The 26809-nt window shown below is 40.0% G+C and overlaps 1 protein-coding gene across 1 annotated transcript in view; it reads right to left on the reverse strand.

Moving 5' to 3' along the window:
- Positions 1-849: 849 nt before the first annotated feature.
- The window catches only part of LOC111865370 (neprilysin-3), a 46385-nt gene continuing 20425 nt past the window's right edge, over positions 850-26809 (reverse strand). The window contains exons 4-17 of the mRNA XM_023853338.2: positions 24313-24414; positions 23047-23270; positions 22297-22398; positions 20172-20303; positions 18453-18548; positions 18238-18362; positions 17291-17477; positions 16630-16806; positions 14714-14817; positions 13483-13538; positions 10236-10507; positions 8434-8595; positions 8142-8218; positions 850-6892 (exon numbers count right to left, since the gene is read on the reverse strand). Coding sequence (XP_023709106.1) covers positions 6793-6892; positions 8142-8218; positions 8434-8595; positions 10236-10507; positions 13483-13538; positions 14714-14817; positions 16630-16806; positions 17291-17477; positions 18238-18362; positions 18453-18548; positions 20172-20303; positions 22297-22398; positions 23047-23270; positions 24313-24414 — 1916 coding nt within the window. The 3' untranslated portion in view covers positions 850-6792. The remainder of the gene's footprint in view (positions 6893-8141; positions 8219-8433; positions 8596-10235; positions 10508-13482; positions 13539-14713; positions 14818-16629; positions 16807-17290; positions 17478-18237; positions 18363-18452; positions 18549-20171; positions 20304-22296; positions 22399-23046; positions 23271-24312; positions 24415-26809) is intronic.

Consider the following 26809-nt stretch of genomic DNA (forward strand, 5'->3'; position numbering starts at 1 on the left):
TGTACTGGTGTTATGTAGTACTTGGGGGCACTTGCTACTGTGTGTGTTGGTAGGTTCATGGTTGGCCAATGTCTGTTGGGTGGGTTATAGAAAACATCGTTCTCTTATTGTTGCGTGCGCGTTCCTTTACGCGGGAACNGGGGTGCGTCATTCTAGTTGCGGACTGTTTACATTACTTTCGTACCTGTTGGTCTGAGGTTCCTGTTCTTGGTTGATTTGCACTGTTTATCACTATTTGTCACTTTTTCTTTCTTTACTAGGTAGTTCACTCGTAGAGCCGGTTCTCGATGCGTGCTTGCGATACGAAGTGCAGACGAGTAGTGTACACTAATGTTGTGTTAAATTCCGTGTTTATCTGACCCGATAAAAAGAAAGTTGTTGGATATTTGTTTTCCATAAATATTCTGGTTAGGTACGTCTTTAGCTACTCGTCTATTGCTTGCGAATATTGGCTTAACAGAAAAAATGATTGCGAAATGTCTCGTAATGGACAAGTAATTTTATTTATGATTCATTTAACGACGCTCTCAGTATCTGAGACTATATATACTACATAGCCAGGAGGTTATTTAGTGAACGATGTATTGGAAAGGATGTACACGTAGGAGGAGGAGATCATGTCTTATTTCTGGTAATATCCCGGCGTTCTCCAGAATGAACTGAGGAAACTCATGAAAATCCTTTTTCAAAATAAGCGGTGTCCTGGCCAAGATTCGATCTGGGCACTCCCCGAAACAGAATGAGATGCTTCACCGCGTTAGCTAACTTTCTCGATATAAATGGGTTATAAGCTCGTTGTATGAAAATTGTAATATCAGAATATCTTATTATTGAAACACATTTCACGATTAATTTATTATACATAACTTTTAATCCACATAGTTATTAGTTACATACTATTATGTACTTAATTATTAAATGTTTTGTTTTGGAATTCATAAGTACAATGATTTACACTTCTACACTATACACTACATTAATATTTACTTCTGAACTACATCTCAAAAACTGACTAAAATTAAAACAATATTCTTTTTAACGTTATAACATAAAGTGTTTCTGAAATATACACCACATAGTATAACATTTCCTGTAAAGTTTTGCATCAAAAACTTTATTGAGCAAGTTTACCTTAAAATAAGATTAAATATTTGAAACTCAACACTGATCAAAGGACGGTCGGCTGAATGTCGAATAAGTTTATTATTAATCGTGTTCATCAACTATACATCCACTGCAAATTTTATCATGTGGAGGTGAACTAATTACGTAATGCAATTATTTAAAATTATAATGATCAGCATATTGGGTTATAATTTTCGTAGAAGGCAAATATTTGGTAATTTCTGAAATATTGCTATAGGAATATAAATTTCAAGTAGATTTTTATAAAAGAAATCTTAATTACAAACAGACCCAAATTCAGAATCTTTTCGAAATCCTACGCAGAATCAAAGGCATCAATAAAATATATTAACAGCGAAGCATATGAGAGATTTATGGTTCTTCTATCGCTTAATATGAGGAGTTACATTGTGGGATGTGACGCTGTGTAGTGAGGTGGGATTTTACAGACGTTTCGGAGGAATACTCTAACTAACAAGCTAAATAATAACTGACTGACTGAGTAACTCCACAGAGAATATGATTACCAGACCGTCTGCTGGTCAAGAGGTCTCAGCTCTTTTAGGTAACCCGAAAGTTCATTACCATGTTCACAAGAGCCAGCCACTGAAATAATCTGTGAATATGGAGAGGAGAGAGCAGCCACATAAGGAGGATAGTGGTAATACATTCAGTACGTAATCGCTGAGGGCTGATAATGTGGTCTTCCAGGACAAGGGGCCAACAATCTCTCACCGTGAGAAGCCAGCATGTTGCGAATTCTTACACAGAACTTCAAAAATAATACTGACTAACATATAAATTTCTTTATTAAAATCCATCAAAACACAAAAACAAAACAGATGATGTTTAACGTTTTGGAATTCAGAGGCTCTTGTTGACTTATAAATTGTTAGGACTAAATTCTGGAATGCCAGGGTGAATATGGCTGTTAGATCAATTAGAATGGAAATTTTATCTTCAATTTTTGTATACATTTCTTCATTATTCGCTCGTTAGAACTATCAGAAAATGACACACTTTTCGGAAGGAATATTTCCGTTCTGTACAAGAAATTGATAGAAACCAGGGATATATCATTTTTTGTTTGTTTGTTCAGATTGAGTATACGCACAACTGTAGTTCTTAATATAGTTTAAAAGTGATGATTTTTAGAATATTTATTTAATTGAGAAGCGAGAACTGGAAAAAAATAGATTTCCAATGATTTGATACATCTTTTTGATATTTTCTTCCAGTTAACGTTTCTAGACCGTGCAAATGTGTTTTCTTAGAATGCTGTACATATTTTCGTATGAATTTAAAGAAAGTTCATATTTAGCAGTCAATCGATTAAAATGGGCAAGTAAATTGGAATTCGGAGTTCTTAACTCTGATATACTTAGAAATGATATTCTAGCTTTGAGATAGTTGTTTGAAGATTTGTACAAATTACTGTGACTCAAATCACATAGTTTCATAACATTAAACTAACAATTGTAATTTCCTGTTCTCTACCTAAATCATCTTACACGTTGCCTCAACAGATAATGACGTACATGGTTACCTCGTAAATAAAATACTTACTAAGTTTCTATTTCCAACGTAAGATGGATAACAGTATCCCCATGGCAGAGATTTCATTGGACACACAAGAATTTTCATCTGTAAAGTTGACTACTTAATGAATGACCTATCCACATAGATTTTTAGAAAGACAGCACTAGTCAGAAAAAATGGAGTTATATGTGAGTCTACTGAAACAAGCTTGAGGAATATGGTAAATGACGTCACACGAATCCACGTTTCCTAGTCACGTGTGTGCTCTTAGGGCTTAATCCTGACAACAGTCAAATCTGCATCATTTCCAGCTTCGAACTTGCTTACCTTAACAGTATTTAATGCAATAAGAGTTACGTCATATTCATCTTTAAAATATACAAACAATAACATACATATAGGTATTACCTTAAATTAGCCTGGCATCGACAGGATGGCATTCACAGAAAAATAAAATTTGTGTAGAAACTGGGAAAAAATACGAGTATTTTGTACTAATTAATAAATTCTGCAAGGAAGTGAAAGCTTCAAGTATGAGTTTGTGATGACGTAAATATTCACAGTCGATTTTAACTTAAAAGTCTTGACCTGACATATATTACGTTAAAATTGCAAAACTACAAAGTCAACAAATTATCCTTAATCTCCAGTTTACATGAAATTTAAATAGACTAGTATATATTAGAGAAAGAAATCCCCAAGGATTTCTGTCAGTATTTCTGCAACTAATTGTCTTAACATACTAATTAGTATACAAATTTCTAACCAGCTTAAGCTATTCTAAGACATGTAAGTGAATAGAATATGATAAAATTAATTTTAATTGTAAACTTAATTTACTGCTATGGAATATACAGTATGAGAATTAAAATGAACACATTTGAACTTTGTTCGTAACTTTGAAATACTCGTATAGCATTTGAATGATTAAATACTGCTCTAAAATACGTTCCAACTTGTGAGTCCTCTTACATATAAATGGGTGAAAATTTCGATTGATTTTAATCTATAGTAGCAAAATTATTCGTGGTGCAATAACCAATTAATATATTTCGCAGTTGGGTGTAAGCTTTGGCACACATTTCTGAGGACTAGCCATTTCAGTCAGTGACACATGAGTCATGTAATTAAGGTTAAGGTTAACTTTATTCCTTCTGGTCCGTCACATTAGTTAATTATTATAAAATGATTTCACAACACCGTCTAATGTAACAGTAAATATTTGTTTATATAATACATTTACATATTTTGGTCAGTTGTGACCTTGTTGTTATAACCTTCTGAATATGGGCACAACTGACAGAAACGTGTAATGGCACAATATAAACAAATATGTATTAGTTACACTGGACGGTGTTGTCAAATCATTTCATAACATGCATTAGGAGTTTATAAATCACTCATTATTTATCTCTAAACCTTTCTGAAGACAAGTATATAATAAATATTATGACTTAAAAGTGCCTTCCAATACGTGGTATAGAACTTATATAGAATCTTTTGACTGTCCGTCTCCGCTATAAAATCTTCTGCTGAAAATTATAGGAGTAGTTTCTGGCAAATGCTGTGGCGCAGAAGAATCCACTGTAATTTCCTCATATGGCAACAATTATAGAAATATTTCTCTTGAAATATATACTATACTATAAATATCGTATCTATATGACATACATACACACATACATACATGCTACATAACTTTCACCCTACGGAAAAAGCCGACACCTGACATATACATCAATGATATCCAGATACCACGCAAAGCAGAAATAAAATACCTATGTATGACTATAGACAGCAAATTAACATGGAAGCAGCATGTAGTCAAGAAACGAAACCAAGTAGACTTAACCATTAAACAGCTAAACTGGCTAATAGGCAGGAAATCAAAGGTAACAGTCGAAAATAAAATTCTGATCTACAAGACTATAATCATTCCTATTTGGACGTACGGGCTGGAGCTATGGGGCTGCGCAAGCAAAACCAACACAGCAATAATCCAAAGAAGCCAATCTAAGATCCTACGAATGATAGTCGACGCACCAGGGTATGTCTCCAACGCAGCACTCCAAACCGATCTCGGTATATCTTCCGTACAAGACGTCATCCAACAAAAAAGCAACAGACGTCACAACAAAATCATAACTCACAAAAATTCACTTCTAAAGACGCTATCGACAAGAGAAGACAACAGACGGCTCAAACGAAACTGGCCAATTGACCTGATTTGAATTCCTGAGGATTCGCCGCTGGACGCCTCCTCATCACGTCATCTCAACACCCATAATATTAGCCTATAGGATGTATATTCTGATTGCTGATTGCTGATTAAACTAAAAAAAATATGTTCGTGGAATTGGTACACTAATTGATTAACAACGAGCCGACCTCTTCGCTATGGCTGCTCTATCGCAGCTACTCCGAACCGAGTTTATCGAAATGTGGTGTGAAAAGGGATTTTAATGTATCACGCGTTTCTTTGTCAATTAGTGAATGTCACGTCACTAGTTGTTTAGCAACAGGAACTTAAATCCAGAATACGTGATTTTCCTTCCTTCGGTATTCATCAAAACATTGTTTTGTCATAATGCCATGCGATTATTTTGATCGTCTCTAATTCCTGCTGTGCCAAGCTAATATTTTAGGTTGTCAGAACAAATATAGTTTATATACACATGTACTCTCTAATAATTTCATGTATGAGGAAAATCCCTTCCAATTTTTTCTTGAGTATATAGTTCAGATAAAATGCCAACATACATCACAAGGACTTAGATATAACAATTCTTCTAAAGGTCGAAAATTTCCACATTTGGCACTTGTAGGCTTAAACTTTTATAAAATTATTGCTCGTGTTTATCGTGGAAATTTCTAAACTAACAGGACATTGAAAACCATTAACAAAAACCAGTTACGACGGAATACTTTAATAACTCATCTCTTTCCATATCACATTAAATAATCAAGATTTACATATTTTATGAATATATTATCTTATAAAATTCATCATATATAAATTTCACGAATAATGGAATAAAGCAGTATCAGAATAGTTGGGCCACCCGCGCTGATTTTAGGAAAGTAAAAATGTTCATGAACAGATGAACAAAACTATACATATAATCATAAGTATTATAGTAATTTAGAAAACGAACTTAAGTTTTAATAAAAAGGAAAGAAGCCTGGTTATTGTTGGACCGCGCCAAGTGCCAAATCAAGGGGCGAGGCCTCCGCTGAGGACACAGGCTGTACTAACGTGCAAGCTGACCTGGCCTATCGCGCATCACAGCAGTGACGACAGAAGACTCTGTGGAATGAAGGCTGCTTCCGAGGAACCGAGATACTTGGATAAATTTTCTCTAGTGGCAAATTATTCACCATAGATCCTACGAGAACTGCTCTGGGACTGAACCCAGACTCCCTCAATTAGAAATAGGAATATAAATGCATAATATACGGCACAATGACAGAACGCCAAGTGCTTTACCTCGTGATGAAAATAACATAAATGATCACATTCTAATGAATCAGTAAATATAATTCTGAATTGCTGGTGCAGATGTCTGAAGGAGGACTGAACTAGTGGTGTGAAAATGGCAAACCAAAATATTTCTTATTGAAATATGATGTGTATTTCATGCGAAATAGTATAGTTCTTTTATAATAATGACATTTGTGTGCGCACCGAAGTAGAGAGAGTCAACGGAAAATTTGGTTAGAAACTTATATTTTATATTTAGAAAAAAATAAGTTTTTAAATTTTTTATATTTCTCTATTTCCTCACCTTCTTCAAAAGTTGATTATTTCTGAAAATCTAGAAAGGGGAGATATCGGAATCCCCCCTAAATTGTCGGCGCCCATGGTAGCAATCTGAGAACTATAAATAATTTATAAATCCGAATTTTTCCACGTGTTATTAAGAATAACAGATCACAAGTCTACTGATTCTATATCAAATATTTTGGCAAAATATTGTCGTTACTCTAAAAACTATAATTCGGCTTTTACAAAATATCACCGATGGAGTTTTTTCTGGGCAGTTTGGCCATCATAATATTGTCTAATTTTCATGATGGAGTTACACTTTTCTTTCGCGGAAATTTAAAAAGTGGACCAACAGCATTTTCTCACCAAGTGGAGCATTTTCTAGTTGGATTCATTGGTGAGCCTATTGGACAGTTAAATGCTTCAGAAAACGATGGTGAATTCATCATTATCCCGTTCACACTGAAACAACAAATAGCACATTAAATCTATTTCATCACCTATAAACACTGTCTGTCCATTATACTTGCTCTCTTTAAGACAGCCATTCACCACCACTGAGCCCAGAGAAAAATTTCTCGCCACAAAATTCTACTTGGTTTCCATGAAGGAAAAAATAGAAGTAAAATTGTTCCACGCCCTAAAGACGTATTGAGGAGTGAGGCTGGGTTTACATTACTCTTGACCTCGGCGCTAGATGGAGATGAGTGGTAACTTCACAACCCAGCCACTTTAACCTATGTGTAATGAGCTCCCTCTACCCATTGGACAAGTGGGTGGGTGGGTGGGCCCCAGAGCGGGTCCGGACGCTATGGAATACAGGAAGGACCCTTCTCTCCGTTGGGCATTGAACATGGTCGTCCAGTCTGTAGTCCGTCGCTGTACTAACTGAGGTATCCTGGTTCGTTGGAGATCTCATGTATAAAATATTACAATTAGGAATTTCTGTTTTTATTCTTGTGGTGATTTCTGAAATTCTTCTGAGTATTATTAAAAATTTCAGTTCTTACTTTACACAAGCAGAGCGTTTCCTCTTTACAGAAACGAACCGGCTAATACTCTCTCTCTCTATTCGTTTTAGGGATCGAGTTAAGTCTATAAATAAACTTAATAATCGTTTTACACAGTTTTTAATGTTAAAGCACACTACTGACACACGACACTACTGATAGCACCCTGACACACAGCGCATGTCCAGCTAAATACGTATACTAAATTCATGGAGCTGAGCCCTCCTTGAGGAGCCGCCAATTGTGCAGTTACTCAGGAACTTCCCAGCATTTAATGGGAAACTAAGGTTCATTACTGTGTATACAAGAACCCTCCACTGTTCCCTATCCTAAGCCAGGTCCACATAATTCCATCATCTCTCTCTATGATCCATTTTAATATTATCCACCCACTTATGTCTTGGTCTTCCTAGTGGTCTCTTTCCTTCTGGCTTTCACACCAATATCCTATATGCACTCCTCTTCTCCCCATTTTGCTACATGCCCTGCACATCTCGTCCTCCTTGACGTAATCACTCTAATTATACTTGGCGAAGAGTACAAGCTATGAACCTCCTCATTATGCTAATGTTCAACACACCTCTGATACTAGCCAGCTGACTGATGCCACTCATAGAGGAGACACTCATGTTATATGTTATTCCGAAGGAAAATTTGGGCCCCTTCTTATTTAAAGTTTTGTGTTTGGTATGGTTACTTACCGTTCTGGAAAAGGTGTATGGAAATCCATTTCCACTAGAAGAACATAATCCTCTGGTGACAAAGTCGAGCAGTATGTCTGAAAAAAATGGATGGTCTGAATGGGTCGAAACATGCATATTCAGTACTGCACAATACGGCGCACCTCCTCATATGATTTCGGATTTTATTATATTCCGTTAATATTCTAGCCATGTTAAAAATCAAACTCTGCCCACACAGACAAAACGCAATAATGTACGCTCATAACACGTGATTCGTGACATAGATCTGCAAGTTTTCATGCATGTTTACCTGCGCTGCATTTAGAAAGAATAACTGTCTTGCATTCAGATTGATTCCGGGCAGTCGTGGGTCGGGTTCATGTTCTTCCTGAAGAAGACTCCATGTCTTATAAGCAATCTGCAGTCCACTGATATCCGCCATATTCTCGTTCCGTGTCAGGTTCCAGTCAAACTGTAAGAACGTGAGGACGGACGGGTATACTTCATCTGCTGTAGGAATGTGTGTCTCACCGTCAGGTAGAGACAGAGACTATTACGTCATTACTGTACAGTATTCATATTGCGGTGGAATATAGGAATACATTGTAGCATACAGATCAGTTGCTGGGAAACGACAGCGAGATGAGCAGATATACAAGATCTGTTACTAAGCAACGATGTGTTCTGTGAGGTGTGTGCCGAGATGGTATAAACGTGACAAGCTGGGAGCTGCAGTTAGTTGAGTCAGCCAGTGAAGAGAGGAGTGAGTAGTTGGTGTGAGATGGTAGGCAGCCCGTAAGAATATAAGAAGAGGACATTGTAAGGATCCGTTACCAGGAGGCGACTAGTGAAAACAAATTGAGGAACCTTTATTTATGCTGTAGATACGGTGATCTTTAGATTGTGCATACCAGTGAGGCTGCTATAGTTGCATGTAGTTATAATCTGGAAGTGGTCAATAATTCCAGTCCCCAAACCAAACCTCATCCATAGCACACTCTGACACGCTACAATTTTTACACAGGACTTTACTTCCGTGGATTTGCCTATATGAGGTATAACGTAATCAGATTAGTAAAGTGAAAAGCCTTTCAAAACGGTTGGGTTATGAGAATAATGCTCATAAGTAAGAAACAAATGCAGAAGGACGAGCTGGATGACGGAAGGTTCGGAATTCGAGTCCCGGGATGATCAAGAATATTTTCTTCTCCACGTCGTCCAGACCGCTTATGCAGTCTACCCAACCTCGTATCCAATGGGCATGGGGGCTCTTTTTAATTTTCTTTTTAATTCAGTTAGTGTGGGGTGGAGTCCAAGTGAGTCCACTCGGCACGGCGGCCACTGATTGGCCTATAGTAGCCTGCCTTGGGAATGAAGATTGGCAGGGGAAACTGAAGTACTCGGAGAAAACCAATCTTAGCGCCGCTTTGTCCAACACAAATCCCAATTGACCAGACTCGAGATCGAACCCGGGTCGCCGCGGTGGTAAGCCAGCGACTAACCCCCCATGGGGGCTCTTTCCGTGGAGGTAAAGGCATCGGTGGGTGAAGCTGACCAATCACTTACAAATAGTGCCGAGTTCAAGGAAACGTAGATCTATGTATGCATTCCCTCATACGCCTTCATGGAGTAATGCTAATTAGTTAAGCACAGGAACAACTTTACATTTACCTGTGTTTAATTAATTAAGCACCACTCCATAAAAATGTGTAGGCGAGTGGAGGTATAGCTCCAACATTCTTAACATCGGCTCTGTATGGAGGTGAGTGGTCACTTTCACACCCTGGCCACTTTATAATTGACGAAATTGCCCCCAGTACCCATTTGATAGGAGACTGGTTGGGTCCAAGTCCCAGTACCAGTCAGGACTTCGAGGTGAATAGAAAAATCTTGCCTCTGCTGGGAATCGAACCCAGGCCCTCCAGCTCATAGCCCATCTTTACACAGACTGAGCTATCCCGTCTCATTGAGATAAACTCAGAAAGTCTGGTAAATAAATACAAAGCTACATGTAGGTATCTACTGCATGTGCTTACCATGTAGAGATGTCATAAACTCGCAACATTCGCCGCCTGCAGAATTTGAAATATCGTCAATTTTTCTTTTTCTCACCTGGACCTCTATGTTCGCACCCATGAAGCTGACTTTCTTCTTGAACGTGGCTGCGTACTGCCTTGCCACGCAATCCAGCCTCGCCTCCAGTCGGAGAAGAGACTCTCGCGAAAACCACTCTGTGGGCTCGCCCTCCGAGTCGTAATTGATTCCGATCAGGTCAAAGCCGTGCAGCATTTCGTGAGAGAAAATGACGCCTATCGTTGCATAGGGAATATAGCGAGGGACGTCTGCTCGGAAATAGGGCTGAGTGAGAACAGCCAGCGGTATCACTGCAAACAGGTGAACATGATTTTATTGTTACTGGTCCGTGTGATTACCCAGGTTCATGTTATAAAAAATGTTAGCCTACATTAGGCATTAGCCTACAATTAGTTGTTTTTCAATGGCTCTTCCAGCCCATTCAGAGCCCTGGCCTCTTATTCAGTTCCGTATTTATTTTTCACAGAGGGTAGGACTCCTTGGGCGAGTGATCAGCCCGTCGCAAAGCCGCTACCTAAACATAGAATAACACAAACACAGAATAAACGCATACACACACCATACATCCATGTCTTGAGTGGGATTCGAACCCATGATCCTAGCATCCGTGGGAGCTAAGACAGTTCATGTCTAAGATAACGCGCCTACTGTGACCGGAGAGACTAGAATTATTACGACACTAAAATAAAAACTAAAAATTATGGTAAAAACTAAAAAACTTTTCCCCTGTGCTTAACTAATTTAGCACTACTCCATGAAGGCTTATGGGGGAGTGAATGTATACAACAATGTGTTCTTGACCTCGGCACTAGTTGGAGGTGAGTGTTGAGCTTCACAACACGGCCGGTTTACAGTGGGGGAAAAAAGCCCCGGATTACCATTGGATAGGAGGCTGGATGGATAGCAGAAAATCTTGCCTCTATCGGGATTCAAACTCAAACTCCTGGGTCGTCCACCCAGTAACCAACAGCTATACCGGCTACACTATCTCAGCTACTCGATAAAAATAAACAGAAAATAATATTTAAAAGTTCTTTATTACAACCTTACAGAAAACACAACATATCTCCATTAAAATGTTTAATCTGTTAACTCTGTTTAGTTAAACGACCTCTGTTAATTCTAAGAATCATACGAGATATATAAATATATTGTTATGCAAAATGTGGGGTTTCTTAATCTTAAATCAGGTATCACATATACTCGAAGTTACCGCTGCTTTTTTTAGGGATTAGAATTCAATTATTGCAGGAAACACCACGCTTTCCATTACAAATATCAGTCAGTTAATACGAGTATGTGAGCCGATCACGGTGGCCGTGAGGTCTTCACCTGTTCGAACCTTGGGATCGCGGGTTCGAATCCCACTCAAAGCACAGATGTTTGTCTAAATTTGTTCGGTGTTCGTGTTGTACTGTATATAGCAGCGACCTTGCGTCGGGCTGATCCGCCGTCTAAGGAGTCCTACCGATTGTCTGAGATTAAGAAACTGAAGTGAAACAAAACGTTTCACGGATGCTCTATGCTCCGACGTGGAAACAACGGAAATATAGATAGATAGAATAGCATTTGAAGGGAAGTATAGAAGAAAATAAAGTTCTCGAGCAGTGCTAGTAGTGTTCGCGAGCGTCCATTCCACACCAAATAAAGGGATTTGCTCTCGAATAGATCGTGGATAGTCACTCCAAGCGAATTCTCTGAGAATACCTCAAAATTATGTCACAGCCCGTTTCTTCCTCATCCTTGCCAATTCATTATTCACTAATCTTCTTATCATTTGAAGGTATATAAAAGTCTATCCACTTTGCGAACGAGAGTACGTCATGCTTTGTAAAGGCAACGTTACGGAAAAAATCCCACTTGAGTATGTTTGAATTTCCCACAGACGTACAAATATCAGAAGCATATTGTAGCATGTAGACCCGTTGCTAAGTGATGAATCTGTAAACAACGACCGTTGTTACATAACAGATTCCTAAAGACGCGTCCACATTACTCGTGCTCGTGCTCGTGTGACTCGCTATGCTCGCGAGTAATATGGACGATATGACAAGTCACGAGACAAGCAAATTTAAAATTGTTAATTTAAAAACTATAACCAATAAATAAAATACGACTACAGCCTATACACACTACGAGTAAATATACGGATCATCACGCGTCGAAGCCTGACGATCAACTGAAGTAGTGTGGACGAAGATTTACGGGCACACGTAAAAGCCAGACGAGTCTCCCGACGAGCACAAGCCTGGCGAGCACGAGCATGAGTAATGTGGACGCGCCTTAACACGCACCAATGGACTAACTGGGAAGAGGTGTTCTCTACGCGGTCCTAAAGACAGCTACGTGACTCAACAAGAGAAGAGATGCTGGGAGAGGTGTTTCCTACGCAGTCCGTGCTGAGGTGTTATAAGCAGGAAAATTCTGGAATTTAGTTAGTTCTGAGACAGTCGCCGGCAAGTAAGGACTTTAACATGGAAGTCGAGGGGTTTGCTGCGTTGGAAGCCGTTACCACACAACGACTAGTGTAGACACAGCAGACTGAGAAGTATCAGTGCGTGCTGTAGTAAACTGCAGAATGAGTGAATTAGTGATAGACTATAGCTACTTGTAGTTACGATCTGTAAGTGTTCAGGAAGTTCTGTTGCCGATCCAAAACCCGTTTATGTTCACTCCATCACGTGACAATATAAAACTGGATCTAGTAACGTTCTAATAACGAGGTAACTGTCTACGTCACTAATTGGCCAGGACGCCTTCTCGTTCTAGTAGTAGATGGAATATAGTCCAAGTTCCTGAGTGCGTCTTTAAATAAACCTTATATGGAAATTTTATTCTCTGTGTCTTTCTCATGACCGCGTGTGGTTTAGTGGTCAACGTTTTGGCTACAGATCCAGAGGTCCGCTTTCGATTCCCGGCGCTACCAGATTTTTTTTCTGATAAGTAGTGGGTCTGGAACGGGATCCACTCAGCCTCGTTATGATAATTGAGGAGCTATTTCAAGGAAATAGCGGCGCCGATCTAGGAAACCGAAATTAATGGCCGTGGGGATTCGTTGCGCTGACCACGCGACACCCTCTATCCGCTAAAGTTGGCACTAAACTTCACTATCAAGCGGCGGTCGCTCGGTCGGTATAGTTCGTTTTCGGACAAAAATCACGGAGTGTTTTTCTTATTCTTAAGTTGAAAAAACGCTGGAGTATTGCTGCGTTATGGACAGTCTAAATACACAAAGTACACAAATGTTATAGGTAATCACACTTACCTATACTATTGAGTGTAAGCTCATAAAAAGCATTGACAACAAATGGATATGCCCATCTGAAACATAAGAGTACATCACTCACTATCGTCTCTTTATACAGTAATATATATAACTTTCAAAATAATTTGTGGTTGCTAATGTTCTTTTGTTTTCAATACACTCAAACAACCAAGGAAGGCAGTTTTCTATTATAAATGACTGTGATTTAGATCTTGATTTATTTCGAACCAAGGACCTATCTCAGGATAATCAGTTGATATGTCTCGTAAGTCACTCTACTAAATGAAATTCTACGCCCATTGGAATATCACAGATACATAAAAATTATGCATGTAGCCTCGAACAAATGTACCAAACTCTGCAGTTATTTATTACTTATTATCATTATGTTCAACTTGAATGCTAAGAAGCGTTTCAAAGCTAATATCTGAACAAAACACGTATCATTTAGGAATTATGAATACACGCAAAATTTCGTGTTGTTAACCACTGGTGACGTAGGTTTTAATGTAGATGACTATCTTCTTGGATATAATACCTTGTAGTTAGTTTAAAGTCAAGGTTGATTTTAAACGGACTGCACGGCGTTACATCCCAGAATGTAGAACTCTCCATAAACATCGCTGTAAGGACATCAAATCCCATAAAGTTCTTAGTACACGTATTTCTCTCTCTACATTTTATTGATTATATAAAAATAATGTAGTGTTTGGAACACGAAAGCTGAACACAGGAGATAGAACAAAGTAGAATTATTTTCCTTTAATTTTTATTGTGATTTTACTCAATCTATTCTACGTCCTTTATGCTCTAAGGAAGTAAATTCATTTCTAACCTATAAAATAATTAAAATTACAGATAGAGGCGTTAGGAACTGAGACAACGTAATGTCTCTAAGCGATATCAGCACTATTGTTCTCCGAAGGACGCGCCATAGCTCAAGCGGTTGGTCGCTGGCTTCCCACCGCGGCGGCCCGGGTTCGATCCCGGGTCTGGTCAAGTGGGATTTGTGGTGGACAAAGTAGCGCTGGGGCGAGTTTCTTCCGAGCACTTCGATTTTCCCTGCCAATCTTCATTCCACAACATTCTCCATCATCATAATCACCCCGGGCAGGTACAATAGGCCATTCAGTGGCCGCCGTGCCGAGTGGACCCAGCTGGACTCCAGCCCCCACTAAACGAATAAAAAAAATTGTTATCTGAAGGAACAGATAAGGACATGAGAACTTACTTCTGGTCACCTGGCTGTTGTTCGCGGAAATTGTGTGACGTGGTCCTCAGTTGTTTGTATCTGCGAATCACATTTCCGAAGAAGTCATCAGAATCAACTTGCACCTAAAACGTATATTTCAAATGTAAGTTTTATAACAGAGGTATAATAAAACACAATTGAAGTAAGATATTATATGTGGGGCGTGACAGGAGGTTGGGGAAAACTGCATAATGAGGAGCTTCATAACTTGTACTCTTCGCCAAGCATAATTAGCATGATGAAGTCGAGAACGATGAGATAGACAGGACATGTAGTACGCATGAGGGCGAAAGGGAATGCGTATAGGATATTGGTGGGAAAGCCAGAAGGAAAGAGACCATTAGGAGGACCAAGACACAAGTGGATGGACAATATTAAAATGTAGGATATTGTGGTATGGGCTGGATCGATCTGGCTCAAGATAGGGACCAGTGGAGGGCTTTGTGAACACGGTAGTTAACTTTTGGGCTTCGTGTAATGCTGGGAATTTCTTGAGTAGCTGCACAACTGGTGGAGTCTGAAGATGGGGTCAGCTGCATGAAGTTAGTTTTTGTTCTGAAATAGCATGTGCATCCTTTAGAGATTATCAGCTGAAGTCTAAGGAGGAAATCGGAGTGTGTCAATACGAAGTGAATTTGTTTTTCACGATGGTAAAACTTGAGATTGTATCTTCTAAGTTGTATAACTTCATAGGTGATTATCAGCGTTATGGATACAATTGCTGCCATCAACTTCAGGGAAGATGCAACAGTTTATTGTGAAAATTATTCTGCTTACTCCTATTAGTTAGCTCAATGTCCAGGTTCTTCATTTCCACACTTGCGAATAATTTTCCCATGTTTCTTTTCCTTTCCTTCCCTGTAGGTGGAGGCAGCAATTTCATCCGAAAGTTTGGTAACTACCTACCAGACAGCACAAACTTCAAACTTGAAGGTGAAAAAATCGGCGTTAGGGTGGGGGTCTCTGCGAGTGTTTCGGGTTACGGTTCCAATTTTCATTCCGTCAGTTGCTCCACGTTCATTAACTTTCCTATCATCCGAGGCTGCAAGTTCTTGGTGTCGACGGAGTAATTAAATAGTAAACTAAATTGAAACTCCTGTGGGTAAAAAGCGGCCGGCGCGTATGGCTGACAACCTCACCGTCATTTATGAGCTGATTGTCTAGAAATTGTATGAGCTTCGACGTTTCACAAACCTTTGGGCCTCCACGGCCTCTTACAGGGATTGCTACAGGTTTAGCTTTATTTAAAAATAAATCATCATATTTTAAGTAGGAAACCTTATAGAAGAAAGAGCCTTTGTCANATCAACGCCATATCCGGTATGGTGAAGTTTGTTCCCATTGTATACTGAAACTGTAACCTAGTAGTTTGTGTTGATGACTTGACGATCTACCTAAATCTTTCATGATAGCTTTCAGATATGTTTTAGACAGCCGATCACATTGGCCACACGGTCTAAGGCATTAAATATTTCAACCCTCTCAAACAATTGGATCATGGGTTCGAATCCAACTTCAGGCATGGATGTCTGTCGGCGTCGCTTCGATGTTTGTGTTGTCCTGTGTAGCTAGCGGCTTTGCTATAGGGCTGATCATCCGACCAAGGAATCCTATTAACCGTCTGTAAGATCCATTGTTCAGATTAATTCTGGTAGGAACAGACCACGGAGCCTATCACGAAAAATGGAAGTAGAAGAAGATGTTTTAGACAGTATCATAAGATTTATCTCAGATAAACACTTAGATAAAAAATATTAAAAATATTCTCTCTGTATATGTAAAAGCCATGAAATATAACTTTTCCTGGCAAGGATATTGGTGGTATGAGAGAAACGAGGAGAATTGGGCGTGCAGTAAGTGCATAGTGCCACATGCAGAGGGCGGTGGCAACTCACATCCTGCAGAATGCTGTCCACGTACGTTTCGTTCCAGAGTTGAGGCCACGTGAAGAAATGTCCACGCAGATTAGCCAGCTTATGCAGCGCTGCCTTGCGCGTCGCCTCGTCCAGCCATGACAAATTTCTGATCCTCATCTCCAAGGTAACTTTGAGTAGTGTGAACATCTCCGTCACCTGCCACAATAAGAATCCCTTCTTGCTTCGAATATATTTCACTTCGATTTACGTGAGATTCTCACACAGCTGTCTATGGAGATTCAATCTTCTGGTATATAATAGTATGTAGTCTGGTGACTGTCAACGACGTTTCGATGGAATATACCTCGTCTGACTCTTTTGGGCCGAAAAGTAAGCCATGAAAGGAACCAGCAGAAACAGGGAGTAAAATGAGTGAGGGGCACATGAAATATAGAGCCTGATAAAAGCCAATCTAAGCTTAAAAGTAACTGGGACAGAATCATTCTTCCATTGGTTAGCTTAGAGTTGCTGTATGCTTGCTGGTTTACTCACCGACAACAAAGTTGGAGATACTACATTCCTCCGAAACGTCGGTACTCTTCGTGAAAACTACAAGTCAACACATCCCAGAAAATACTCGTATGATTCACGCCTGTATAGTATCAAACTCTGCAAAAGAATTCACAGTAATACAGCCCACCTGTTTACGCAGTTCTTCGAGGAACTGAGGTGAAAACTGTCGAACATAGAGGGCGCTCACTGCCTTGGCGAAGACGTTAATTGTAACACGTGTACAAAATCCTGACCAATCCGGTGTGGCCGTAGTATTTATCAGCTCATGCAAGATGTCTCGAGCAAACACAAGAAGAAGGGCATTATGTATCACTCTGGAACACATAATTATATATACAGCTGTGTATCTGTGTAAAGTCAGCCGGCGTTTCGGAGGAACATGTCACAATCTTCAGGATCGACAAGAAAGTCAAGCAAAGAATAAATATGAAGGAGGTAGCAAGCAGAGCTCTGGTATAAAGTGAGTTATCGAGAGTTTTGTCTGAGTAAAATAAGAGTAAACAAAATTCACAAGTGACCAACACAAGCTAACAACTCCTAAAAATCAAATTTAAAATATGCGAGTTTCTGACGCCTTTGAACATTAAAGAAGAATACGATCTTTTGGGATATAGCGTCATGTAGCCCGTTGAAATTGAACCGACGTTTCGGAGGAACATAACGCCTTCATGTTCAGGATCGAAAAAGCCGAGCAAAATACCAGAGTAAAAGTACTTGGCAATCCGAATGGTATCTTGCTCAGTCTATTCAACCTCGAAGACGGAGGCGATATGTTCCTCTGAAACGTCGGTTGACTTTCAACGGACTACATGACGTTACATAACCACTGCTGTGATAACCTCAGGTCCTACATTAATGTTACAATCTTTCGGATTATGACACAGATGTTATAATATAATTAACCTGAAGATGGAACTAGCTAATTCCTTCGAAACATCGGTACCTATCAATCAAAATAATGGAGTGGCATCTTGAGAGATATACAATTTTAATTTATTAATCTTCAGTTTTTAAAACTTCTTAGTATCTACTAGCCTCTTAACAATTTGAAATCGAAGAAATAATTGCAGTTACCTGTTCTGAAAGTGGGTCAGCATCTGATGAAGATCTTTTAAGTAGTTTGGATCTATCACATAAAATATATCATTATCTGTGAAGTTGGTAGCGAATACGTCATCCATAAGTGGTTTCCATTGAACCTGTAATGGGAACAATTTTACAGTAACGATGCAGGACATATCCGCCAGAAATGTGAACGAAGTATATTATAGCAACATAAACGTACTCACAAACCCGAATGTTTCTTGAAGCTCCGAGAGGTTGTAGCTCTTATAACCATCTCTTCTCTGGAACGAATTGATAATATCTTTCTCTCGTGGAAATGTCTGAAATGTACGAGGGAGAATCAGTAAACAGGTCACAATCGGATATGACAAGTAAAACGCGTGGTGTTCTCGACATATCCTCAACCAACATTGATATACTAGTCCTAGCGCTTTACCCGAGCGTCAAAACAAGGAGCATAGAAGATTTTGACTGCTTTCTTAGTCACTTCCGCAAACGACCCGGAATCATCTGCGACTTTCGAACCTCTTGATAGAATTTCTCGATCCAGCTGTGATTCTCTTTACGTGACAAACACTTCGTACCGTAAACAGAAAATATTTCTTTATGAATATTGTTATTTGACGCCTCAAAGCCAGAATATTGGAGTCAGATTGGAAGTTGATTTCCTAGGTTAAGAGTACTAACAGAGTACATTCTCGTGACAACTTGTTACCATGGGATTATTATGCATGACTTCCGTGACAACTCTCTATTAAGTATATTAGTTACTGTGGAATTGGAGGTGTTTCTGTGGTAACATGTGTTTAGGCAGTTACCGCAGATACGAAATACAGAAATCTTAAAGATGTCTCCTATCCCAGCCGACGAGGAAGCTCAAACACGAAGAGTTTACCAGACGAATTAATTACGGAGAGAACGGGAGACTTACGGAAATGGACTTGTCTCCGTACAGACTTAAATCACTGAATTCGTTCAAGGAGCATTCAATAGTTGAAGTGTTGAAGACGTTAGTTAATGTGTGTAATTGTAAGAGAACGCCAATAAATCCATTTTTCCTAACTAGAACCCTTAATTTTCGTCACGCGTACTCGCTACACTTGACAATATCATTTACATTGATTTAATTTGTCAACAAGAAAGCACAACAGAACGCTGCTCTTCGGTAGTACATTCCTCAAGCATGGTGGCCATTTTGACTGCTGAAACCAGCCTCTTAAGATGCGCATGCGCGTCTCCTAACTAGACTGTCATGAAGCTGGGCTGTGCTGCTACCTGCTGATATTAATAGAGAACTTATTACGTCTATTATTACTGATTTACTTTAATTTGTAACATGTTTACTGACTCCCTCTCATTTGGTTCTTAATATGGGTAACCATTTACCTATTAAAATACCGTGATTTTTATAGTATATTTCATCTGCTGCAACACTCAAAACCCTCCACTTTCTCCAAAAAGTGTTCTAAATTCTTATGAATTTCAGAATTAACAGAGATTGCTTCGAAGGTTAATGTCTTCTGGGATGTGACACCATAGAATCTGGTACTTTCTCATCAAAGTTTCTGAAGGAACACCTTTGCCAGAATCTTCAGTGTGCGAGAGTTAATTCTACATTAAAGATGGAGGCAGTACTTTCCCTGAAATGTAAGTAACGATCTACTAGATTATACGGCGTCACGTGTCTAAAGAGAGAATTCATAATAGACACTGTCATTTTCATTATTTTAAATTTCGCAGTCTTTTTCCTAAACAAATTTTTGCGCTTAATCTTTGTAACCGGAGCGAAGTGTGTCTTCTACGATGTTCGACCTCCATTTTTAAACTTCAGGTAAATTTTGGACCCGAAAGGATTAATTAGGAGTAGGAATTTTAACGATGAGCCTAGAGTTTAAATTATTAATATTTATAAGCTTGTAAAGTTTCCTATGTGTGTGAGTTACCTTACTGAGCATGGATGCGAACAGAAGGATACTCTGTGCCTCTTTTGCTCGCATCTCTGGAGGCATGTTGCTTGGAAGGAACCTATGTACCAATTTCTCCAGGCTCAGTAGCCGCTTCTCTTCTGCACTGTCCTGAAAGGTGGGTACAAACAGTCAAGAAAGACAAGACACATAAACAAATGGGTCTGGTTTACAGAAGTTGATTCTATGTACGATGGTAAATATGGTAAATGTAGCTTCGAATGGTAACATGACTGATGACTGATGAAGTGGAAATTATTTGGAAGGAAGTTGTCGTGATGGAATAGAAGTAGTATCTTGGCATTTGCCTGGAGTCACTGAGTAAACCTACGAGTATCTCAGTTCGTACAGATGTGGATAGACCTTCTCCCAAACTTATTTATTTATTTAACAACTCTTTCAATAGATAAAATTACATAAAGTCAAATTATGAGATAATCAGTGAATAAATAATTTGCTAAGGTACGGTTCCTATTAGTGAGGCATGCGGTAGGGAGCCAATATGCTACAAGCCGGAAGGTCACGAATTCAATTCCTGATTTACTCATTAAAAGTTTTATTTGCCCTAATCCTTCCAGCCGCAGTATGGTCCTGGGCTCGACTCAGCCTCTAACAGAAATGAGTACCAGGAATCTTCTTTGGGATAAAGGGCGGCCGGCTTTTAAGGCTGGCAAACTCACCGCCATGTGTGAGTCGACTAATTAGAAAATGTGGGAGCCTCGACGTCTCACAAACTTATGGGCCTCCATGGCCGGTTACCTTATGGTTCCTAATCTAAGCTGAGATACCATTCCGGAATTTGCGTGAAGATGAGCGAGAAAAACCGGTGACACTCCATCAAGACATCCAGCCTCCGGGCTGAATACTGAATCTCTGAACTTACTGATTACGATGCATTAGTATCACACATCAATATTTAGGTACAAAATACTGAACTATTTTTTCAATTCAGAAATATATTAAAATTATAATGTTGGGAATTCTATGCAAAAATGTCGAAATTCGCATCTGTAGCTACTATCCCAGAAAAGTCTTCAGTTGGCACTATTATATATTTACCTGTTCAGGTACACCTTGAACTCGCCGTTTCGTTGAATATGCACTTAATATAACGCATCTGGGCAAATGCTGACTAACCCATTGACTTGCAGTAACTTATTTCCATTTTTCGGTCCTCTTCGTAACATCTACCAATGATCAATAGCAATATGAAATACGCAGACAACCATAAAATGTATGCTGTTGTACTGTGTGAAACAATGATTTCGAAGTGTCCCTCAGAGTCTATAATATGTAACAGGTGGTCAATGGAAGAGTTATGGAGTGAAAACCGAAACTAGATTTGATAAATGTAAAATTTTCCGCTTCGAGAGACATCGGTCGATGCTCAATGATCCTGCTGCTTACTGTAGAGTGGAAAATTCAGGCAAAAGGGTCGGAGATTCTCACCATCAAGTCCTGACGATCCATGAATCACAAGTTCGACTCACAGATACGTTGTCATAAAAACTACAGTCGCTGCTCCTCATATTTTTTAAATCCCACTGATTGATCAGATTCATATTGCAATTAAATTAGGCCATTAAAAAACTAAAACTAAAACTAACTAAAACTAACAGAACGCTTGCGCAGATGTGAGTAAATGAGACCACTGGCAGACCGTCAAATATCGCCTCCATCGGCATTTCAGTCAACTAAAAGTAACCGACGCGGATGGGACTTCATATCTTCTCGTATGTACTGTTGTCGGAAAGCCGTCAAGTGATGATTCGTCTCGATAATTCCTTAAAACTGACGCGGAACGGGCGTTACATTTTCTTAAGTATATGTAGAGGAATTAGAAATCAAGGTATAAATGCAAAAGTGTAAATGTCACTGAAACAAAGAATGGAATAAGATGGAACAAGAAATGTACCGAACACATATAAAGAACAGATGGACTCACTAAATACGTGATAAACGGCATGTGGGAAGATAATAGAGGAAGAGATGGTGAAAGTCATAAATGAGGTCGTAACTCACTGACAAGTGACCCGGCAAATGATGGCGAATAAGAATACACCAAAACAATTTAAGACGTGGCGCGCGACAGGTAGATCCTCACTTTAATGTATGTGTAGGCTCTGCTTTCTTTGCTCTGGCTACGTCTGGTTCGTGTGCCGCTCGGTCTTATTGTTCTGTGGAAGTCGAAGATGCCGTTCAACACCTGAAACACAAAGATTATAGAATAAACTGTTTGCTGAAACAATTTGCAAACGAGTTTAACTTTTCTCATTGCTGAAACGTTGTAGATTTTCCATACGTTTTGTGCGAGGTGGAGTCGTTACCTGTCCCTAGACATTCGGTTCGTGTTCTGAACACTCTGTTACACCACGGGTTGGATGAAAATATATTCTTATTTAAAAACGACGAATTTTACTCTCATCATTTAAGTAAAACGGGGAAAATAATGTTCGTTAAAATCGGTGTTTAGAATTTTATATATTGAAAAATTCTATGTAAAATTTACTGCACAAAATTTGTTTCCAGAATGCTTCTCTCTATATATCTACATGTCTGTATATCTTACCCACTAAAGCATTAAGAAATGAACGTCTTTTGTTCATATTAGGAATTCTTGAGTTTACGTATCATATGTTCATTATTCTCAATTGCAGTTGTTAGAAAGTCAGTTGCGAGGTTCACCCAGCTTCTTATCAAATACTTATCCGATCATGTGGGATTTGTGGTGAACAAAGTGGCAGGTTCTACATTCGTCTATCATCATGATCCGGGACTGGTGAGATGGGTCCGCTAGTGCAAGGGGCACTACGTGAGCTCTGTCTCAGCACATCCCACGAATTCACAAGCTTACCTCTGGGTATTGCCGATGCAGGAGCCTCGCTGTGTGGCCGTAGCGGCGTGGCAAGTCAAGAAATACAGCAAGGCGCGTGCGGTTGACCACGTCTCGTTCCAGGTAAACGTCAAAAAGAGGCGCTCCGTTGACCAGCAAAAGGCGAGACAGCAAGGGCGTCAGGTCGGGAGGCTGGGGAGTTCCGGGCAGCAGGTACCCCCCTAAGTCATTCAACAGCGCGAACACTGCAACATCCCTCCTCTTTTGTTAACCTTGAAACGCTTACACCAATGAAGAGATTCTAGGATTTATCGGATATCAAATTCTTACGGTGGTCAGTACTGAGATGATGGTTGTCTGGATTTAGTTCCGCGTAGTTCGGAGGGAGCCCGGCGTGTCAAGAGATCATATTGCCTCCATTTTCAGGGTGAAATTGGCAAAAAGCAGCACATTTTATAAAAAAAATATTTTCGGCATACTTCCTTTATTTTCTTAAAAAATAAAAGGAGGCATATGAGATCACCATGCGCTCTTTGTGTCTGTGAATCTCCTCCCCTATCTAACTTAGAATCTTTATGAAACTTGGTATGTACATCACGACACCTGAGCCCATCTCAACGGCATAGTTCATAAATCCCTTCCATAAGTCCGTATCTCTATTTGTAACCACCTTTTCGTTGCTAGACAACAGTTAGGTAAAATTATTATCGCGGTAACAAATATATATGCAACAATAGAAAAATTGAAGAAAGTAGTCTTCTGGGTTTAGGCGCCGTGTATTCTTCGTTTTGGCCGACGTTTCGGAGGAACGTATCGCCTCCATCTTCAGAGCAGATGACTGGTTTGGAACGCAGCGCCTAAACCCAGAAGACCACTTTCTTCATAGTCATCGCCGTGAAAACCTCAAAACTTAAATAGAAAACTTGTTGGACATGTCTTTTTATATGCAGCCTGTATCGTGTGAAAGAAGGCAGGCGTTTAGTTTTCCCAGAACTTCTTGTTTAATTTTTTCTTTCAATATGTTCTGAAAATAATATTAATTTTTTCACGTGAAATTATAATTTGGAAATATTAGCAAGGGAAGAGTTTATTTGACGATTTCTAAAGACCTATTATTATAAATGGCATCACCATTTCGAAGGAAGTACCATGGCAACTCATTGACCTTCAAGAACCCCCGAAGACATCTCTTCACATCGCCTCGAATGCAGGCCAGATGATTTGATAAAGTGTACAATTCCCATTCAAACAGAGAGCATATGTGACGTAAGTAAAATCATTACTCACTTGGAGCAGTTGATATTCTCTTGTCCCTCGTTTTCAGACAGCTATTGTAGAACAGCCCTAATTTCTGAAACGGTCCAGATCTAGTAGAGAGGGTCAGGAGTTCTGCAGGAAGAGAACATACGTCAATATTCACCAAAGGCTTCCTTTGCCTACTACAAAGTACAGCGTTTTTCAACTTTAAGTAACATAGAGTTTGGGCCGCGCCATCGCTCAAGCGGTTAGTCGCTGGCTTTCCGCCGAGGCGGCCCGGGTTCATTCCCGGGTCTGGTCAAGCAGGATTTGTGGTGGACAAAGTGGCGCTGGGGCGGGTTTTCTCCGAGTACTTCGGTCTCTCCTGCCAATCTTCATTCCACCAAATTCTCCATCATCATAATCACCCGGGAAAGGCTACAATAGGCCAATCAGCGGCTGACTTGCCGAGTGGACCCAGCTTGAATCCACCCCCCACACTATGAATTAAAAAAAACACTGAGTTTCCATGCTGACTTTATTTTCATCTGAGAATAAATAATGATATATACCTAAGACCTCAAATACACTCAACTGTACTGCTCTCTACGTTATCCTGGTAACAACTGTAAGACTTTGTCAGGTCATGTGGAGCCCAGAGGTCCATAAGAGTCTGAGTCTGTTTGCTATCCTGAGCCGGATCAATCCAAAATAAACCATTAAGAATCATGTATTTAAGTAGCACATTTTGGATTGTTTTTTCAGCTCTGTTTTCGTGTACAATGCTGACTCTTCCCTGCAGTTTTTCCGATTCAATACGAGTATTCTGTTTGGATTCGCAGTTCATAGAATTCACATATCCCGTCTATTTCATCCCCATTTATTTGATCGTCCTGATGATGGCGCCTAACAATTTGAGCGTTCAAAGTACAATTCTTAACATTCGTCATTAAACAAGTTTCTCGTTCCTCATCTTCAATCGTTTCTTGAGTTAAAAATATTGTAACCTGTTTCGTTACTGAAGACGCCGTAGAGATCGTTAATTGGTTTATTTAACAATCTACAAGTAACTGCTATAATTACTTATCACCCTATGCGCAAATCAGTTCACTCTGTCTTCAGCAGTCTACACGTTTACAGTAGGGGAGCTTTGTATCACTGTATCACGCGCTCCCAATTACACAATTACACACACGTCCGGTTCTTCTTTCCGCGACGGCTGCTATACTCCAACTGCAGTCGGCTGACTGGAGAACTCTTGATAACACACTCTCGCTCGACTACTACTGATCTCTGCGACTGTCGCAGTACAACTGACTCGGCGACTGTTACGTTACAACTCGACTCGTCGACTGTTACGTTACAACTAACTCGCAGCCGCTGTGCAGCTCACTTATATATCCGCAGTGCTTGCCTGTTGCGTAATGAGTGCCACGTCATCCTGTTACGTCACCGCTGTTGACTCGCGTTGCATAGCTACCAGGTTGCGGGGACTCGGCTAACTTCGGCTCCGCTCGGCTCACTTCGGCTCCGCTCGTGACGTCACCGCGGGGAGAGTGGCGGGGTGATGACTCGCCTACTACGCGAGCGCTACGTTACCGCCACGTGCCGCTGGGGAGGTAAGGGTCCTCGGTTGCGCAACATGTCACAATATTGTGGCACGTAGACCTGTTGCTAGGCAACGACCGCGAAATAAGCAACTGTAAACAACCGGCTCCCCAAACAAGTATGATTCCACGGCAACATTTGCACTACAACAGAGGAACTGTGTTTTCTACGAGGTCCGTGCCAAAATATAATAAGTAGGACAGTTTATGAGTTGCAGTTAGTACGAAAAGTAATACACAATTAATGTCACATGCAGGGCCTATAACTTAAAAAAATAATGGATATAGTTAATCCCGTGTGGAGGTGGGGTCGAATACCTCCACCGTAGACCTGCGAGGTGTAGGAGGCGAAAAGGGGAAGTATTGAATCGTGAGTCCCACGGGACTCGGACCCGAGAATGACTGCGCTGGCGAGGGTCAGCAGCAATTGTAAAAGACAGAACCGTTTTCTAGTCAGAGAGAGCGCCTCATATCAACCTCACCACTGTCTGGCAGTAATAAAAATCTGGTCATAAGTCCCAGATGGGTGCTTCATTCCAAGGGAAACTGGCCGACTGACTGTCGGTAGTAGCTTAAGGCTCACACTCAGACTCGCCTGCAGTTAGTTTCGCTTGAATGAGGGAGTGAGTGAGAGGACTGTTGCTGCTAGAAGCTGGCAGCTGAGGCACGGGGAGTGAAAAGAATAGGTCAGTCAGCTTTTATGCGGTGACCAGTTGCTCGTAATCTCCCATACCGTAAGACTTAACTATAGCCGTCCGCCCACTTACAGTTGCCACGACTGTCGCTCGAGCTTGAGTTCTTTCTCTCATGGATACGGGTGCTTTGGAGATGGGAGTGGAACACACTTCGGGGTAAATAAATCCGGGATCTCCAGAACACGCCGTGGATGGCAGTTTTAATTTAAAATTTCATTAATGATGAATCTGTACATTATTCTCCTA

The sequence above is a fragment of the Cryptotermes secundus genome, unplaced genomic scaffold (genome assembly GCF_002891405.2).
Source record: "Cryptotermes secundus unplaced genomic scaffold, Csec_1.0 scaffold114, whole genome shotgun sequence".
Lineage (NCBI taxonomy): Eukaryota > Metazoa > Arthropoda > Insecta > Blattodea > Kalotermitidae > Cryptotermes > Cryptotermes secundus.